The following is a 21,199-nucleotide window of genomic DNA, read 5'->3' as shown; positions in this document are numbered from 1 at the left end:
TAATTCATACTAAAACCATGGTAATTTATGTTAGTAACTGCCTAGCAACCACTCAGAACACATTAGCAACACCTTAGCAACCACCTAGCAATGCCTTATCAACCACTCAGAACACCCTAGCAACACCTTAGCAACCACCTAGAACACCCTAGCAATGCCTTAGCAACACCTTAGCAACCACTCAAAACACCCTACCGTCCACTTGGCAACATCTTAGAGCAACTACTCAGAACACCCTGGCAACATCTTAGCAACAACCCAGCAATGCCTTAGCAAACCACTCAAAACACTCTAGGAACCACCTAACAACACCTTAGCGACCACCTAGAGCATCCCAGCAACACCTTAGCAACCACTCAGAACACCCAAGCAACCTCCTATCAACATCTTAGCAACTACCTAGAATACCCTAGCTATGCTTTAGCAACCACTCAGAGCAACCTAGCAACCACATAGCAATGCTTTAGCAACCACTCAGTCGAACTAGAAACTACTCAGAATACCCTAGCAACCACCTAGCAACACATTAACAACTACCTGGAAGCCCCTAGCAATGCCTTACAACCACTTAGCAACTGCCTAGCAACGCTCAAGCAAGAACTCAGAACACCCTAGCAACCGCCTAGTAACACCTTAGCAATGACTCAGAACACCCTAGCAACCACTCAGAACACCATAGCAACCACATAGCAATAAACATGCCAATTCATGCTAGAAACATGCTAACATTATGTAGTTCAGACTGTTTCAAACTTCTTAAAAACATAAATATTTCAGTCATTTCAACTTTAAAGGTACTTCAAACTTTCAGACGAGGCTTTCTCAGGACGCCATAAAGTTTGTATACTAACTTTACTTTTCTAGTTTTGACTACAACCATATGTGAGCCTTACCTAAGACACATTTCTATGGTTAATGGACAGTAACCTAACTGAAATTGATGTTGTGTGTTGTTTGTGTCAGGAGGTCTCTCTGGTTTCCGGCAGACCCACGCTGACCTGTGTGAGCACTCTCTCCATCTGGATGAGGGTCAGGACGGCAGCGGAGCCATGGGTTTGTCCGGGGCTCTACCTCATTCCCTGCCCTCCACGCCGGACATCGAGAACGCGGAGCTGACGGCCGTCCTGCCCTTCCTCTACTTGGGCAACGAGCGGGACGCGCAAGACCTGGAGCTTCTACAGCGTCTGGACATCGGTTTCGTCCTCAACGTCACCACACACCTGCCGCTCTACCACTACGACATCGCACGGTTCTGCTATAAACGTCTGCCCGCCACCGACAGCAACAAGCAGAACCTGCGGCAGTACTTCGAGGAGGCCTTCGAGTTCATAGGTAGCGCACACTACACTCGTACACACTGCAGGAAAATCATGATTTTAACCCGACTTTTGCTTATTAATGATAGAATTAATTCACTTTAATTATTAGAGGCTGGTGTTATTCACACACTGCTGTGCTTAAACTCTTTATGCAAGTGATTGTAGCATAATAGCTAATCCTAATATGATCAGGAAGTTGCCGAGACTTTTATTTTAGCATGTTGATGTGCATCTAGCTGAAATGGAATATTGAGTAGGGGGCGGGGCTTTCTTTTGCACACCATTCCTTCATAGCAAACTAACAGCAAAGCCTACGTCAGATCACACGAGTTTGTCGGCACGATTTTAATGATGTAGGTTGTCGTGGGGATTTGTAAACGACAAATGGACGTCGTTACACAAGATTCAATCACTTCTCATGTAATGTGGCATAGTACACGACAACCAATACCATGCCTGCGACGCCTCACGACACCATTGCAGAAAGTCCAGCATGTTTAATTTTTTTCTCGTTCTTCACAACGTATTCCGGTAGGAGTACATCATTTATCGGTTATAACAGTGGGTGCTGCTGTTAATCCGCAGGTCAGGTAATCAAAAAACAGGCTGCACATTTACTTATGGGTGGGTGACGGGTAGATATGATCAATCATTGGTTAATATTTTAGGATATAATGAATATAGGATTTAATGAATGCTTCACTGTGATTGTATCACAAATCTCAGTTATATATTTGCTATATTTTTAATATGTCATTAGCCCCTTTCACACAGTGATACCGGTAAATATCTGGAAAATTTCCGGGAAGACTTTACCGGTATATTCAAAAAAAGCGCTGTTCACACAGGCGAGGACGTTACGGAAATTTTCCAGAAAAGAGCATTCACACATCCATTCCAAAATACCGGTAAATTCTGACATCATTCACCACAAATGAGCTTTAAACGGCTGCGCTTGTATTTGTAAACATTTTACTAAATTACAAACTCTGTGGATGATCAATATTGTGAATACTGTATGTGCGTGTGCAGGCGCTCACAGGCTGTTTCACAGGCACACGCAAAGCTTGAAGGTAAACAAACAACGGCTTATCATAAGCATCTCATCGATGATTATTTACACAGTTGGCATTAAGAAGAACATATAAACGTGATCTGACTAACTTCTAGCAGCTAAATGTGTCTGGAAAAAATATTCAAAGGCTTTTATCCTCACAAACCGCGCAGACGTAAATGCGTCTGACTGTTGTGATTGGCTAAAGCAGGCGTCTCACGTTAGCACGGTCTAGACGAGGACGCGCTTATTACGGCAATCTTGCTTCTGCATTCACACAGCGCAGCATTCCGGCAAATTGCCGGTAATGTTACAACTTCTCTTTCCGGAAAATAGCCAGAACGAATTTACCGGTATTTTCAAAAAGGGCCTGTTCACACATACAATCTTTCCGGAAAATTGCCGGCAATTTTAATCTTTATTTTAATCTTAATTTTTAATCATTATTTTAAAGATTGTGTCTTGAGCATCTGATTTTTCCTCAGTGCTGATGTGCTTTCATTTTCTCCGTCTCACTTGTGGCAAGTTCAGGTGAGGAATTGTTTAATAAGCAACCCAAGGCTGGAAAATATACATTTAGATTTCAAAGAAAATATCTTAATATTAAAAATGAATCAAAAAGTTTAATCCTATCCATGTCAGAACGAATGCCCTGCACTAAAGTAGTTATTAGTTGTCTGCAAGCATCAGTGTTTACTGAGATTAAAATTTAATTTAAAAAGGTCGAAATTGAGATAAGAAATATTGTTGTAGCAACACTTGTGACTGCTTTGGGAAATAACACTCGTCGTTGAGATCACGTGATGACTGATCGTGAAAGAACGTGTAGTCTGGCACATTGTTACCCACAACAAGTCAAGATTTTATCAAGACGAAAATCGCACAATCTGGCATAGTGACTTTCGTAAAGAGGGGCGTGGCTACAAATATTGATAAACAGTTGCTATACTTGTTGTAGTCAACAGAAGGATCGTCTTTGCTGAATTCTTTTCACAATTAGCTGTTTAAGTAGAGGTGGGCGGTATGACAGAAATCATGATTTTTTTCCAGAAAAGTCACAACTTTATCCTAATTCTTTTTGATGTTGGTTGTATTATTTTACAGTAGGTGTATTAAGCAGTTACATTTTAGAATTTATTGGTAGTACACACTATACTAACCACACTCACTTGTAGATAACTTTTATAAGGGGTTTAGGCCGTACTCACACTAGGTACAGTTCAATTCAATTCAATTCAGCTTTATTTGTATAGCGCTTTTACAATGAAGATTGTGTCAAAGCAGCTTCACATAAATGGTCATAGTAACTGGAACAGTGTGGTTCAGGTTTTAGTGTTTAAGTTCAGTTCAGTTTAGCTCAGTTCAGTGTGATTTAATCATTACTGAGAGTTCAAACACTGAAGAGCAAATTCATCGATGCGTAGCTCTACCAATCCTGAACCATGCGAGGCAGTGGCAACAGCGGAGAGGGAAAAAAAACTTCACCTGATGGGAGTGAAGAAAAAAAACCTTGAGAGAACCTCAGTTGGACTCAGTTGGGCACGACCATTTTAATTTCTCCGCTGGCCAAAAGTCTTGTGCAGAGCTTCAGTCGCCGTGGTGGAGGCTGGAAGATGGCCTCAGCGAAGACTCGTCTGTCCCTGGAGCGTCGCTGGAATCAGACTCAGTACAGTTGCCTCGAACCGGGCCAAAGCACGCTTGTCCCCCCTCCCGTCTCCCCCGACGGCCCGCACTCACACCACAATCGGGCCTGGGCACACTTACGTCATCGCTGCTGCGCTGTTCAGTGAGAAGCGCTCTCTCACTCAGCAGCACAGTGGAGATTTCTCTAGTTATATCATTTCAGTCGTTTGATATGCAGTGACATGCTGTCAAATATTTCACCAAACAGTCCTTAGGGATGCGGGGACACGCAGTCAGATATTTCGCCGAACAGATCCGTCACTTTTGGCGCTCATAAACAATCATAAAGCTCTCGTGCTGCAGGAATGAGGAGGTCTGCTGAAGCCGTGCAGCTGTCATGCTGTGAGGGGTTTACGTCTTTAATAAACTACGGCAGTTTGCGTTCACTGAACAGTAAGAATGATTAATAAATCCATATGAAACAGCCCCTTAAAAGTCACGTCTCGCTTTCAGTTTTGGGCTTTGGCGCGTTTTGCACTCACACTACAAACGTACCGCACCAAAGCCCAAGCGAACCGCGCTCAGGCCCACCTCTTCCAACCAGGCCAGGGCCGGCCAAGTGAACCGTGCTCGACCCCGATTCAGCGCACTCACACTTCTCAAACGATCCGGGAAACAGGCCTGGGCACGGTTCGGATAGTGTGAGTAGGCCCTTAAACACAGTTGTGTGTCAGCAGTGTGTGAATATAAGAAGCCTCTAATGGTAAACATTAATTAAGTCTATTGTTTATAATCAGAAACACTTTGATTGATACTCTCCTTTAGTAACGTTTGTGTCATCAGAGGGGGGAAGCCCCGCCCACTAGTGACCATCTCTCCCTCATTAGCATAAACGGCAGCCCTGAGTGAGAAGCAGCCGTTCGGCATTACAGTTTTAAATCTGCTGCATAGCTCCGCCCTCTTTTGAAAAGAGCACAATCTCATTTGAATTTAAAGAGGCAGTCACTAAAACACCACAATTAAGATCAAAGCCTACAAGGGTCAGTTTCAGAGAGCTAGAACACATTATTTGTGTGGTATTTTGAGCTGAAACGTCACATACAAACTCTAGCAACATCAGAGTGTTCATCTATTGAGTGTTTTCGCCATCTGAAGTGTTTATTGTGTGTCTGTGTGTGTGTGTAGAAGAGGCTCATCAGGCCGGTCGAGGGCTACTAATCCACTGTCAGGCTGGTGTGTCTCGCTCCGCCACCATCGTCATCGCCTACCTGATGAAACACACCTGGATGACCATGACGGACGCCTACAAGTTCGTGAAGTCGCGGAGGCCCATCATTTCGCCAAACCTCAACTTCATGGGGCAACTTTTAGAGTTCGAGGAAGACCTGAACAACGGCATCACTCCTCGAATACTGACGCCCAGACTCACAGGCCTCGAGACCCTCGTATAGCGGATTAAAGAGCCAGTTGGAGGATTTCTAGCCGTGCATGAGGAGAAGCGGACGACACTAGCTATGTTTCCATCCAGACATGCCAATGAGATTTATGCGCAAAGGTGAAATATCACAGAAAACATTTAGTGTTTACATCCAGTCAAAGAGAATAAACTCGGATATATCTGCTGCGTTGGGGGGGTTTCCTTCTCTATTAAATGAGTTGCACCTCAGAAGATGAAGACGAAATGCAATGAACGCGGTGGCTTTTGGAGGCATGAGACGCTCAAGACAGTTGTGGAGGGAATAATAATAGGAGAATAATAATACTGAAGCACTGTGATGACGGACTGACGGAGGGCTGAGGTCTTTTACAATCAGCAGAACTACATTTCAGATCTGCAACCATGTGCTGGTTTGTCCATTTAATGCATCCCATCACACGCATTTTGATCATCACATCATCCGTTCAAACTAAATCACGTCGCTTTACTGATGCGCATGCTGGAGTTTATTCAGTAAATTGGTTTCCATCGTAGGTTATGCACATATTTTCTTATCGGATTATCCTACTCAGTTGTGCTCATTTGTGCATTTTCAATATGTATGTGCATCCATTGAGTGTTTGTTTATGTGATGTACTAAAGTAGGTGGATGGAAACATAGCTATTGATCTGCAAACACTGTGCTGTGGTCATCCTTGCTGCTGCCCGAAGACCCACAGGAGTCTGAGCTACTGTTTACACGATGCTTTCAGCCAAAAACGGGAAACTTTTTGTGTTTTTGTTTGCCTGTTCATTTATATCAGTGTTTCTCAACCACGTTCCTTGAGGACCACCAGCACTGCATATTTTGGATGTCTCCTTTGTCAGTCACACCCATTACAAGTCTTTCAGTCTCTGCTAATGAGCTGATGATCTGAATCAGGTCTGTTTGGTGAAGGAGATATGGAGAATGTGCAGAGCAGGGGGGCCTTCAGGAAGGTGGTTGAGAAACACTGATTTTTATAACATTTTGGTGGGTTCATTTTGCCAAAACTTGCCAAAGTGCAAGTTTTTGAATACATCATTACATTAGTTTCCTTGTAAACATCCAAATAAAAAAAATAAAATAAAAATAAAAAATAAAAAAAAATAAAATAGGCAGATTTTACACATTATTATAGAGTTAAACAGTCGAGTCTTACCATTTTTAATACATTCAGCCAATTTCCGGGTCTAAGAAGAACATTTTTAGCTTAGCTTAGCATAAATAATTTAATCGGATTAGAACGTTAGCATCTCATTCAAAAATGACCAATGTATGTTAATAATTTTTCTATTTAAAGCTTGACCCTTCTATAGTTACATCGTGTGCATTGTTACGTAGCACCTGAAAATCTTTCACTCATATGCAAACATTTGTGAGATGTGATTCAGGACATATTTACATCGCTGCTGACTCAGAACCATATCTATTTGAACCGTAATGCACAGAAGTTCCTAGAAAATTCCTAGCCATATCAGCCTGGAAATTCATTTTCTCAGTGCACAATGTAAAAACAGAAGAGTTGAGCTTTAAATAGGAAACTATTTGGTCATTTTTTAGCGAGATGCTAACAGTCTAATCCGATTCAATGATTTATGCTAAGCTAAGCTAAAGGTGCTTCTGCCAGACCCAAAATTGGCTGAATGTATTTAAAACTGATAAAACTCACCTGCTTAACTTTGGTCGAGTGTAAAATCAGACTATTTCCCGACAAAGTGTCCCATTAAAAATGGTGACATCATACTAGTGTGTAGTACATACTATGTAAGTAAACATGAGCAGTGCGTGTCGATTTTAAAGGCACGTGTGGGTTGTTGCTAGAAGGGATACAGCTACGACAGGAAGTTTATGAGAATAATTTATATTATGTATTGTGTTACCCATTAAATTGTATTTTATTAATATCTATCCTTTACCCAACTATCTCACTAATGTAAAAACAGTAATTATACTAAGCTTTATTTATATAATTTTATAAATTACCCAATAATTGAATTTTATTAACATCTATCCCTCACCCAACTGTCCCAGTTATGTAAAAACAGTTATAATACCAAGCATTAATGTAAAAATATTAATTACTGCTGTACAGTGTTACAATAATAATGCTATATCTAGTATCCACAGCTGTATCCCTTCTAGACTTTACCGCAAGTGCGATCAAACACACAACAATGGCGGAGTGCATTGTTATTAGTGTATAAGTCTGGATTTACTTCACCAATATTATCACTAAACACAAAGACACAATTTTAAACACACAACAACAATTCCCTACAGCTGTGGTTAACTAACAGCAATCTAGCGCCAACTACTGGCCTGGCATATATGCAGTATTTGCCAGGCCAGTAATATATAATACAGCATTTTTGCGTAAACTCAAATTATTTTAAGGGTCCTTTCATACTAGCACTTTTGATCCGCACCCGGGTTCGATTGACATCATAGTATAGCTAGTGTAAACGTGTCTTCTGAATTCGGCTGCGCACCTGTGAACCGTACCCGAGTCTGCCTGAAAAAGGTGGTCTGGGGTATGGTTAATGCGAATTCTGGTACGGTTCACTTCTGATGTGAATGCAATCGTACCAAAACCAAAAGATTCAGCAAAAGCTGAATGACCACGATGTGCAAACGTATTTCCATTTCGACGCTTTGCTTTCGTGACCGTCACCTAGCAACAGTCGTAAACAAAACAGCAGCTTGATGATGCAAGCGTACCGGGGTTCAGAAGGAAAAAAGACAGTGTGAATACAAACCAACCGAGAAGGTGGCAAGGGGAGACTTGGGTACGGTCCAGGCAATTGAATCAAGTGTGAAAGCACCCTTAAAGCATTGTCATTGTACACTGTAAAAAAAAAAAAGTTGATGCAACTTAAAACTGTAAGGTAACTCTGCACGGTAACAAGTACTGGTCTTGACTCAGGGTAAGTTGTGTCAATTTAAGAAAAACTCTGCAGCGAGCTGTCTTAGAATTTTAAGTTAAGTCAACTTGTTTGTTTTACAGTGTTGTTGAAGGAAAATGACTCACCCTCCTGTGAAATCTTAGTTTCGTTTAACAAAGCAAGAACATTTTCACAGTTTTACCTATTATATATATTATATCTTTTTCATCAATTTTAAATGTCAATATTATTAGACCACTTAACAGAATTTATATTATTATTTAATATATATATATATATATATATATATATATATATATATTTTTTTTTTTTTTTTTTTTATGCAATACTAATATCTTATAAAAAAATAACTAGTAAAACTATAACTGGTAAATTATTATATACTGTGCACCGTGGTAGCTCAGTGGAGGATGAATAATTTTATGTGATAATTACATTATAAACGCAAGGGAAATTGATGTAATTACAGTATAAACTCTATAGGGAAAACATTTCCATTTTTGACTGCATGGTTGTCGTGTAAACGTAGCCTAAAATAAACCCGGCTTGTGTGTTTTCTGAAGAGGCTTCACTGTGCAATATTGTGTGTGTGTGTGTGTGTGCGTGGGTGCGAGCATGTACGAGAGTCAGACTTTCTGCTGTCCCACACACACATGCCATACTTCTGTGTTTTTGTTGTTTTCAGTTGCATTCAGGTGCTTATTTGTGGCTTGGATCTTCTTTTTGATGGTTAACAGTTTTGGTATTGTTTTACATTGAGGTTCCGTTTGTTTATGACGTCAGGGATGTTAGCAAAAACTGAAAAAAAAACAAACAAACTATAAAACTCTTTTACTTCAAGTTGAATGGAAATGACTGCAGAACAATTAAAAGTTTATATGCAAAAAATAAAGTTAACATGAATTATATTTAGCATCAAATTTTCATAAAAATTCCATAAAATAAAAAAATTATCAATTACCATTTCTTTTGTTTTGTGGTGTTCAGTTGTAGTGCTTCTTTGCACCACTTAAAAAAACTTATAGAGACCCATCTAAAAACAATCGACAATCAATAATTCATTTAGTATAAATACAAGTTTGAGTAACAGAAACTTAAACCGAAACATACCTTTGTACATGATTCTCGGTAACCTTTAAAACAAGCTCATCGCACCAGTAACGACTCTCACTTATAACGTCCGCTTCGCGGGCATTTCACGTTGTGTGCGTCACCGTCGCATTTATACACATGCATTAAATGAATGATGTTTGTCTCCCCAATTCAAATAGTAAAGAGAATGATTAAACAATGTTATTAACCGTTTAACTGTAAACGTTTCTATACAGAACAAATAAACTTGATATTTTTTTTCGTTTTTTTATTTCCGTTCCTTGAACCGGTTCGGAGCCCTGGGGTCTGTTTTTCGTACCTCACTTAAATGATTTAAGATGATTTGGCAGATCCTGGATCTGGCCTCTGGCTAATTTGGTTCTTCAAACAAGTTCGTAAATCAGATTAAAATGTCTGGATAAACTGATCTGAGATTGATGTGTGTGTTGTGAAGGACAGATCTATCGATCCTCGAAATCATGATCAGCAATGCAGCGATTGGCTGATGGCACAGCAGCGTAATGACATCATCTGATTAATATTCAATTATCCATGTGAGCTAAATTACATAAAATCCGTAGTAAACGGTTTGTTAAAATGATACGCAATAACTTTACACCTTTGTTGTGGGCTGCATGCTTGGCCCTGTCATGTGTCAAGAGCCTTTTATTTAGTTTTACAGTTAGAGCGGATTTTCCTTATTATAGTAGTATTATTTATATAGCCGTTTTTTATTCTGTGTAAAGAATAACTGGATGTTTACAATATTTGATATTGGTAAAGGCGTCTGCAGCTTTTGTGAAGCATCAAATCCGTGTCATATTAACTGTCAAAACATGTTTATGACTGCATAAATGTATTATTGCTTTTAAAAAGTCACATATTGTGCATGCCTGTTATCATACACAGATTTTACGAAAGCGATCTAAAAAGTTCATATCAATAAGTTTTCAATTTGCACCAGCAGGTGGCAGTCTTTGTACTTTCATTTCGTTGGTGCAGATTGCATACGTTTTATTAATATATATATATAACTTTATTTATTTATTAATAACTATAACTTTATATATATATATATATATATATAGTTATATATATATATAGTTTTAAAAATATTTATTATTTTGCCCAGTGTTTATAACTACTACTGTAAGAAAATATCAGCATTTGGTACATTTATTAGTATTATCTTTGCTTGAACTGACCCAATCTAATCCTGTTTACATGAATTGAACCTGCTCCAGACCAGGATTGAGCTAGCAGAACTGTTGCTATGACAACAACTCTCAGATCAGTTTTGAAAAATGAAATGATTCTGGATCGTGTCAAATCGTCACTAATCAAATCCAGCTAACTGAGTAATCCACGTACGAAGAACAGACCTCTGCTCATAACCCTGATTTTTAGTCGTTCAATAGATATTAATACAGATAAAGACAATTTTAGTTTTAGTTTGAAAATTTTTGTTTGAAATTTGACAGAAATGGAGTAATTATTAATTACTTAAATTAATTAATGATACAAATAATGTTACAAAAAACATTAAAATCGAATATTCTAAAGTAATAATAAAAATAACATGCTAAAAGTGAACAGCAGTACTTAAAATCATAAACAAATAGACCTCATTATAAAGTCTTACCAAATTAGGTTTAAAAAACAGCTTTATAAGTGTCAGGATGACTGTTTGTATGAGTATTTATGTCTTTATTATCGCTGACAATCACACTTGGTTTAAATATAAACGACTGCATGATTATTACAGGCAACAGCTGAGGTATATCACTATTATATCACCATCAAATATAGCTCCGACATCTGCTTGCGGACTAAATAGCAGACTACTTTGGTTTGCAATGACACGAGGATATATTTGTTTTGTTTATAATGCCATTATTGCACATTGTGTGTGAGAATGATTGCAGTATCTGATGTAAATCTGCCTTTGCACTGTACAAAACGATGACTTAAAAAGTGAGTAAATCCGTTGCCTTAAAAGTGACAAGTTGATTTAACTTGAACTTAAAATACAAGTAATTCTGTTGTAATTTCAGCTCAGTCTTTATTTCACAGCGGAATGAACCGCCAACTATTGCAGCATATGTTTTACACAGTGGATGCCCTTCCAGCTGCAACCCAGTACTGGGAAACACCCATAAACTCTCATTCCCACTCCCCACAGAGGAAACCCACGCCAACACGGGGAGAACATGCAAACTCCACACAGAAACTCCAACTGACCCAGCTGGGACTCGAACCAGCTACCTTCCTGCTGTGAGGCCACAGTGCTAACCACTGAGCCACCATGCCACCCCTCAATTTACTAAATTTTAAGGCAGTGGGTTTACCCGTCAGACTTTGTACAGTGTGTGTCGGACAGATTTCAGCGACTGTATGGAAGCGCTTCAGGAATGTGGAAAGATGTATGTTTTGCATATGAACCGTGCCTCAATCGGTGCCTTAACTCCTGTTGTTTCCTGACTTTTCTGAGTCACGGCTTTAAACCGAAGCTCTGTGTAGCGCGAGGGTTTCTGGCTGTTTTCAAAACGCTAGAAAAGTCCATTTCTGTTGTATTTGTACAGAAAAGCTGTGAAACAATTCAACTCTGGTCTCGTGCAGAGTGTGAAGTGAACAGTTTATTACTCCTCACCCGTCAACATGAAGGGTTTTTCTATGAAAATGCAGTTTTATTTTTCAGCTTTACACAAACCTCCTGCACTTTGGCCATATTTTTGAAAAAAAAAAATATATATATATAGTATATAGTCTATTTGTAAAGAAAATAAAGTAGTAGAAAAAAGTACCTTAAGTTTTGTTGAAATTATATATTATTATTATGATGATGATGAAGATGATGATTGTTGATTGTTGTTATTATAATAAATATATATATATATGATTATAAAGATTATTATTATTATTATTATATATGAAGATGTCTGGTATTGTTATTATTAATTATTTTTATTATCATATAATGATAATGATGTTATTATTAGTAGTAGTATTTTTATTATATGATAATGATGATGTTATTATTATTATTATTATTATTATATATGATGATGATTAATATTTTTATTATTGTTGTTATTATTATATATGATTATGATGTTTGTTATTGTTGTTATTATTATTATTATTATTATTATATGATAATGTTGTTTGTTATTATATAATTTGATTATGAATATGAATTTATTATTATTACTAATTATAATGATGTAGATGATGTTATTATTATTCTTATTATTTTATTTATACTAATAAAACAATGAATGCATAATAATAATAATAATAAAAATAATAGATAATTATTACTATTATTGTTTATTCTTTTTAATTATACCAATATTTTAATTATATCAATATGTTAATATATTAATATTAATATTGATGATGGTAAACAACAATTATAATGGTTAATAATAAAAATAGTAATAATAATGACTATATTTGATAGTATTAATGATAACAACAATAATAAATGAATGGGCGAATAAATTCCAGTGTTAGTAAAAGCAGTCAACAATATTTTCACAATCTTATTTATCATATTAAAAATAATAATAAATACATAATAACACTTATTTTTATTAATATGTTACTATTAATCATATTAATAATAATATTGATATCATGTTTATAGTAATTCTATTATGATATCATCATCATTATTATTATTATTATTATTAATATAAAGTACTAGTAAATCATTATATTAATAATAATACCTATAATTATTACTAGTAATGTTTATTATTTTCTATGGTGCTAGTGATTAATAATAATAGCAATAATAATAATAATAATAATAATAATAATTAGGGATGCTCTGATCAGGATTTTTGCAGCTGATACCGAGTACTGATTCTGACATGGTGATCGGCCGATACAGTGTACCGATTTCAATACCTTCAGCTTTACATAACTTTAACATTACATAAAGCACATTTTCCTTCTAAGTATGAGATCTCACCTTACCCAAGATAATAAATGAAGGATTAAATTAAGCAGCTTTACAAAAAAATAACAAATAAAACAGATTATAAGAAATAGTACTAACAATGCAACTTGGAAACGTTGCTCATGTGTTGTAGTGCTGCTGATGTATATCCCGGATCCACCGCTCCTTGTAAAGTCATAAACAAACACTTGTGATTGGTTCATGAGATTGACCAGATCAGCGAGTACCGATCGAAACTTGAAATGTTATTATCAGCCGATACCAATCTCCATCCGATCAATTAAAGCATCACTAATAATAATAATAATAATAATAATAATAATAATAATAAAACAATCAACATACTTCACAACAGTCCCTCTATTGATCAGGTAATTAGATATCAAGAGTTTCCAATAGATCAGACACTGTGCGAACATTAGAAAAGATCCTACTTTCCTCTTTCTCGGTTCTTCCTGCAGCTTCAACCTCTAAATGTAAGCCGACTGCATATAAACAACATGTTGGACGATAAAAAAAACTGAATGCAAAGCACATTATGTCTAATATCTGAAGCTTCTCCCTGTATAATTCCTGCAGATTGTGTTGTGTTCATGCTGAGCCGATGTGTTTGTGTGAGAGCGACCCGGAAAACAAACAACCAATCCGGATCCAGGATTTCAAGGGCAAAAACTCTGGGTTCGCTCATGGGATTTTACAGCAGCAGCAAAACCATAGACGTATTTTGCAAAGGGATTTCTATGCATTGTTTATATTTTTGCACTGACTTCAGAGAAAAGAAAAACAAGACTTAAAGCTTTTATTTTATTGACGATTTTCCCACAAAGGTGCTACGACGCTGGAGGCCTTCCACACTGTTTTCTGCATGACCTGCTTTGGTAAAAGTGTCTTCCTGTAAGCCAAGAGCTCTCTGTACATGTCAGAGTTCAAACACTGTTATTTTGTAATGTGGGGTTTGGAAATAAAGAATAAAAAAACAATCAAATCTGAATTATTTCAATATTTATAAAGCTGCTCAATGTGTATGAATGTCACTGTCTAAATAGCAAAATGGTACAAAACACTCTAAAAGGGGTGGAGAAACTACTTATTTAGAGAAAAATCCAATAATGTTTTTGTGCAATTTGTTTAGTTTTACATGCACACCCATTTAAAACAAATCCAATATTAGTTTTGATAAAAACATGCAATTGTTTTCCATATTATTTGAAATATGTAAACGTCACATTTAGGGCTTATATATGTTTCCTTTACAAACACAGAGAGTGTGCTATATTAGGGCTGTGCAATTAATCGAAAATCCAATTTCTATTTCGATTTTGGCTTCTAGCGATTATGAAAAATCATTAATCGAGATAAACGATTATTCCATTATTTTCCGCCCCCTTTCCAGTTCTCCTCACTTGTTGCTCTTAAAAGCGCGAAAGACCGCATGCTTATGTGTGTGCGGCGCGCAGACAGTCAGAGGCATGCGGTCTGCACTTGGTCTCATTTGCACACTGTGACGGGCAGAGCGCAGACATCTGAAGTCATCTTAACGTGAGCGCTTAAAGGTCAAATAGGTGTCAAAATGCGGTGTTTAGTGATTATTCATACTAATATGGAAGGCCGAATGGGTCAAACTGCTCCTATTACAAAACGCGTGTCATCCCCAAAATGCCGGTATTTTCGCAGGTCACATGAAAAAAGGTCACGTTTTTGCGCCGATTTTGACCTGCAAAACGCCGTAATTGCGGTGTTTGCAATGCAAAATGCCGGGTCTTTTCGTCTTAAACGCTGAAAATACCAGCGTTTTGGGGATGACGCGCGTTTTGTAATAGGCGCAGTCTGACTCATTCGGTCTTCCATATATTAACCCTCATTTTGTAATAAGGATCAAAAGACACGTGAAAGCGAAGTGAAGTTTATTCATAAACTAATTTCGAGAGGAGCACGTGATTATGATTGAACACGGCTGGTTCTGCATTAGCATGCATGATCCACCAATCAGGCCATTCCTAACCCACTATAAAGAGCCGGGGTTTTTTCACTACAGTCATCTTCGATTTGAAGAATCCCCCCTTCCACCCCTACCTCTTCACCTTTCCCTCCATAGGGCAGCACGGTGGCCCAGTGATTAGCACTGTCGCCTCACAGCAAGAACGTCACTGGTTCTAGTCCTCTAACTGGCCGGTGGTCGTTTCTGTGTGTAGTTTGCATGTTCCTCCCCTGCTTGTGTGGGTTTTCCCCGGGTCCTCCGGTTTCCTCCCACATTCCAAAAACATGCACAACAAGTGAATTGATCAATCTAAATTTTGCACTACAGTTAATCTCTCACCATGTAGCATATCTTTTCATAGCATTAAATTTTTAGTTTTTATCAAGGGGGAGTTGTCGAGATCTACCTGAGCTCAAGGCTCCGCTCTCGCCCTCCAAACAGGAGGGAGCCCAGCACTCAAGAACCTTTGAGCTCAGGGCTCTCTCCCGGGACAGCATGACAAACTTGCTTATTATCAATCATCATCTAAGTGTGAACTCTTGAAACCATTAAAGTAACAGCGCGCAATTCTTACTGCCGCCTTTTTTATCATTATTGATAAAACAACGAGAAAATCCCTCAGTGCTCTTGACTGAAGACTTTTGTAGCTAAAGTGTTTTTCTTACCGTGAAGATGCTCAAAGCACAGTTTGTTTAATATTTTTATTCTATTGTATTTATTTCTCTTGTCTTTGCAGGGTGGAAAATAACTGTATATATGCAGTTGAAGTCTGAATTATTAGCCCTCCTGAATATTAGCAACCCTTTTCCCCCAATTTCTGTTTCATGGAAAGAAGATTTTTTTTTCCAACACATTTCTAAACATAATAGTTTTAATAACTCATTTCTAATAACTGATTTATTTTATCTTTGCTATGATGACAGCACATAATATTAGACTAGATATTTTTTAAATACAAACATTCAAATTTAAAGTGTGATTCAAAGGCTTAATTAGAGTAATTAGGCAGTTCATTGTATAACAGTAGTTTCTTCTGCAGACAATCAAAACTATATATTGCCTAATGGGGCTAATAATATTGACATTAAAAGAGGTTTCAAAATATTTAAATCTGCTTTTATTCAAGCCAAAACAAAACAAATCAGCCTTTCTCCAAAAGAAAAAATATTAGAGGAATTACTTGTAAAATTCCCTGCTCTGTTAAACATCATTTGGGAAATTTATTTTTATTTTTTTAATTCTCAGGAGTGCTAATAATTTTGACTACAACTAATAATCGTTTGAAATAATCGTGACTACAATTATGAACAAAATAATCGTGATTATGATTTTTCCCAAAATCGAGCAGCCCTATGCCATATTCTATTCTAAGACATAAAATCACTTCGCTAACACGTATTCTAATCTTATATATGAATCATATAAATCGAATCGTTAATGGTTGTAATTTACAGTAGGCTATTTATTAAGAAAAGAAAAAAATTTATCAAAATAAATATTATTAATTTATCATTTAATTATTATTAAATAGAATATTATTGTTGTTTTTTTAGGGCTTCTTTTAAATTTGACACATTCAAACCATTGCAGAAATGTTCTAACCAGCAGGCCCATGTCATATAGGCCTCCAGTACAGATACATTCCTTAAAGAGCCCCAATTATGCATTATAAAAGGTCATAACTTAGATTTGGGTGTCTCCAGCAGCAGGCTGATCTGCATGCATGGTCAAAAAACAATTTCATTGTCTTGTAATATTCATTTATTTTTACCTAATTATCCCAACGCCTCCCATATGATTAATTCCCGAACCCCTCCTTTGCGTGAGGCTTATCTGCGCTGATTAATCAGATGACACAGTCTGTTGTGATTGGTCGACAGCGTTTAGCACAAGACAAAGAAACACCCACCATGGTCATAAAGTAGCACAGAGTGTGTGAGAGCCCAACGTAGGAATGCAATAAAGCAATGCAGTTAAACACCAGCATATTGATCTACTCTTAACGCTAACCCTAATAACAGCGACACATTCAGATGTTAATCCACACAAAAGCTGAACTATTTTGAAAACTGGCCTCGCCGCGTGTGAGGAACAGCTGATTGTGGTCTTAGCAAAGGCAAAAAGCAGAAGATTCAGAAACGCATTTATATCGCTCAAGGAAGAAGCACGCGTCACGTTTTCAACGTGGTTTTGGATGTGATATGTAAACAGCCCATGCAGATTTAACCTGAGAGATACAGTACAAGCACTGATTTATAATATATACGTGATTACAAGCCGCGCTGGTCCAGTACAACTTATAACACACAAACACATTTTGCAAACTACTAGTTCAAAAGATCCGAACCCAACGCGATTCATTTATTCGACTCTGAGTTGATGGTTTCATTAAAGAATCAATAGTTTAAAACATGGTGCACTTTCAGATTTAAACCTCAGCTGAATGTTTTCATTCAATTACAGCTGTTACACGCTGCTTGAAGATCATTTTCGAAAATCCATATTAGGGGCTTTAAATGCGGCACGACTGCATTCAAAATGACATCAATGTTTTCAAGGTGTACTGCGAAGGAAGCACAATTGTAAACATGAAGATCGCTAAAACTGAACTGTAAAAATCCTTTGACAGCAAATTACACCTAAGAGAGGTGACTTTAATGCTTTTTCTTTAATCATTCCAAGTTTAAATGTTGGACCGTTCTAAATGAATAGAGCACAGGGGGGATAAGTGGGAATAGAACACAGTCAGGAACTATGTTTCTAACTACAGCTCTAGAAGTGTAGTTGCAAGTGTACACGTTTGCGACACAGTTTGCGAATGTTCAATGGAATGACAGATTTGGGAAACATCAAATCAACAAACTATGTTTGTAACGACGCAACTTGCGACCTTAGTTGGCTAACGATGGTTTTCTGAAACACACCCCATAGCATCACATTAATATCTATATGGTAGGCCAGAGTTGTTATTGTAAGAGTTTATGATGAAAACAAAACAGAAATACAAAAATTGTTTAAATATTGAAATTAAATCTTAAACACTCAGAACACTGGTATAGCAACACCCTGGCAACCAGCCACAACCTCCATGGCAACCAACTAAAATCTACTCAGAACTGTTGTTAATGTAAAAAGTTGATGATAATATAGCAGAAAGAAAACGCTACTTGTAATATTTATTTTCTCTTGGCTTAGTCACTTTATTAATCTGGGGTCGCCACAGCAGGATGAACCGCCAACTATTCCAGCAAATGTTTTACACAGCGGATACCCTTCCAGCTGCAACCTAGTACTGGGAAACACATACACTAGGGCCAATTTAGTTTATTAAATTCCCCTATAGCGCATGTCTTTGGACTTTTGGGGGAAACTGGAGCACCCGGAGGAAACCCACGCCAACACGGGGAGAACATGCAAACTCCTCACAGACTTGACAACTGGCCCAGCCGGGACTTGAACCAGTGACCTTCAGGCTGTGAGGTGACAGTGCTAACCACTGCAACACGACACTGCCCTATTAAATTTTTATTAGTGTGGTTTGCCTTAGGCAAAGTCCACCATGACAATTGTCCAGGTCCAGTTTATTATTTTTACTTCCGGACAGATATTTTGGCACAAAACTAGTCCTGCAGTTTTCGTCCTAGACCCTTGAAAGTGTGTTCAAATCGTCCGGTTTTATCGGGAATGGTGTGCTATGACTTCTACAAGGGGTCAAAGGTTTTTTGGCCCCAAGCAACCACCCAAATTACCCTAGCAACCGCCTAGCAAACACCAAGCAACGGCCTAGTAATGCTTTAGTAAGTGCCTAGTGACCATTCAGGACATCCTAGCAACCACCTAGCAACACCTTAGCAACCACTCAGAATACCATAGCAACACCTTAGCAACCACTTAGGACACCCTAACAACTGCCTAGCAACACCTTACTAACCACACAGAACACCCTAACAACCGCCTAGCAACGCCTTAGCAACCACCAAACAACCACTCAGAACACCCTAGCAACCACCTAGCAACACCTTAGCAACCATCTAGCAATCACTCAGAACACCCTAGCAACCACCTAGCAACACCTTAGCAACCACTCAGAACACCCTAGTAACCACCTAGCAACACTCTAGCAACACCTTAGCAACCCCTCAGAATACCCTAGCAACACCTTAGCAACCACTTAGGACACCTTAACAACTGCCTAGCAACACCTTACTAACGACACAGAACACCCTAACAACCGCCTAGCAACGCCTTAGCAACCACCTAACAACCACTCAGAACACCCTAGCAACCACCTAGCAACACCTTAGCAACCATCTAGCAATCACTCAGAACACCCTAGTAACCACCTAGCAACACCTAAGCAACCACTCAGTACACACACTCTCTCTCACACACACACACACACACACTACGACCAATTTAGTTAATCAATTCCCCAGAGGAAACCCATGCCAACATGGGAAGAACATGAAAACTCCACACAGAAACGCCAACTGACCCAGCTGGGACTCAAACCAGCGACCTTCTTGCTGTGAGACGACCACTAACCACTGAGCCACCGTGTCACCCCCTTTTAGTCTCTTTTGTCCTATTTAAATGTACCACACTATATAATACTCTTTATTCATATGCATAAACTATTTTAGTGCTCCCACTGTAAAAGGTGAGGTGTTACTTTAACTGAGTAAACCAAATCTCTTAAAAGCAACAAGTTGACTTAAAAATAAAATGCGTAAACCTGTTGTAACTTGGAAATGCTAAGTTAATTTTACTGAATTTTTATAATTGTGTAAATTTTGTTCACTTTAAAGTCAACTAATCACTGTTTACAGCACACTCCTAATGTTGCCGTCCCACACTGGACACTCTCAGTCTATATTTGCAGTGTGATTGAGGCTTGAATTCCCTCCATAGGAACACAGGCCAGAAATAGTTTTTAGTGTGGTTTCTAATTAGAAGTGATGAGAGTCCCGGCTCATTAATTTGCTCCAATGGCCGCTGTCAGTCTGGAGCACTAGAATAGTCGTGATCAGAGCGGACCCGCGTTATGGACGTATTAGGAAAACGCTGAGCTCTCAAAAACAGAGGAGGAGTTTAGATCACACTCTCTGCATTTGAGTCGCACTGTAAACTGAATGCTTGATTCTGATTGGCTGACGAACATTCTGTTAAATGCACAGCTAAAGTAGTTCTGGCAGGTTTTGAGCGTGTTACAGCTCTGTATCACTACGCTGAATGTTTAGTTATTTCACAGCTACAACAGTTAAAAATCACATCAAAACACAACAGAAGGCTTTGGAGGAGATGTGTACTGCATACGGGAGCAGTTTGAGGACAGAAACCTAACACATAAGGTCTCAAATACAACATCTGAACAGTGGATTTACTTGTAGAGACCAGAGGATAAGCTGAATTGTCCCAGTTATTGCCTTATATATCACAGTTTGTGTGAAAACATGCGGTTACAATTGTATGAGTGGAATAATTGACTCTGGTGGATTGAATTATTATAAAATATTTGACCTTGGGTGTGCATTACATACTAATAATTCAATGGCCATACATCAATTATTTCTTAATATATCAAAGTTTGAGTGTGGGCAAACAAGTGGTAATAATTGTATGAGTGGAATAACTGAGACCAGAGCATTGAATTATTAGATAATTTTCTGCCAATGGTGTCCATTATATTTTAATAATTCAATGGCCAGTCATCAATTATTGCTTCATATATCACAGTTTGAGTGCAAATGTGCGTTTACAATTGTATGAGTGGAATAAATGACTCCGGTGCATTGAATTTTTA

At 37.9% G+C, this 21,199-nt stretch overlaps 1 protein-coding gene and 1 long non-coding RNA gene across 8 annotated transcripts in view; one reads left to right on the top strand and one right to left on the bottom strand.

Moving 5' to 3' along the window:
* dusp10 (dual specificity phosphatase 10) overlaps positions 1–8,526 on the top strand; it is a 30,677-nt gene extending 22,151 nt beyond the window's left edge. For 2 of the 3 annotated variants that reach the window (XM_068215712.2, XM_068215711.2), the window contains exons 3-4: positions 964–1,332; positions 5,182–8,161. In XM_068215712.2, the coding sequence (XP_068071813.1) occupies positions 964–1,332; positions 5,182–5,447 (635 nt within the window). In that variant the 3' untranslated portion in view covers positions 5,448–8,161. Of the gene's footprint in view, positions 1–963; positions 1,333–5,181 lie in introns of all 3 variants that reach the window. The other variant, XM_003200774.7, reaches the window with a different exon arrangement.
* The window catches only part of LOC141379469 (uncharacterized), a 126,003-nt gene that overhangs the window by 92,444 nt on the left and 12,360 nt on the right, over positions 1–21,199 (bottom strand). The gene's annotated exons all lie outside the window — the stretch shown is intronic.

The sequence above is a fragment of the Danio rerio genome, chromosome 20, assembly GCF_049306965.1.
Source record: "Danio rerio strain Tuebingen ecotype United States chromosome 20, GRCz12tu, whole genome shotgun sequence".
In the NCBI taxonomy this organism is placed as follows: Eukaryota; Metazoa; Chordata; class Actinopteri; order Cypriniformes; family Danionidae; genus Danio; species Danio rerio.
The sequence above is the reverse complement of the archived record's forward strand: the minus strand, read 5'-3'. Positions and strand labels throughout refer to the sequence as shown.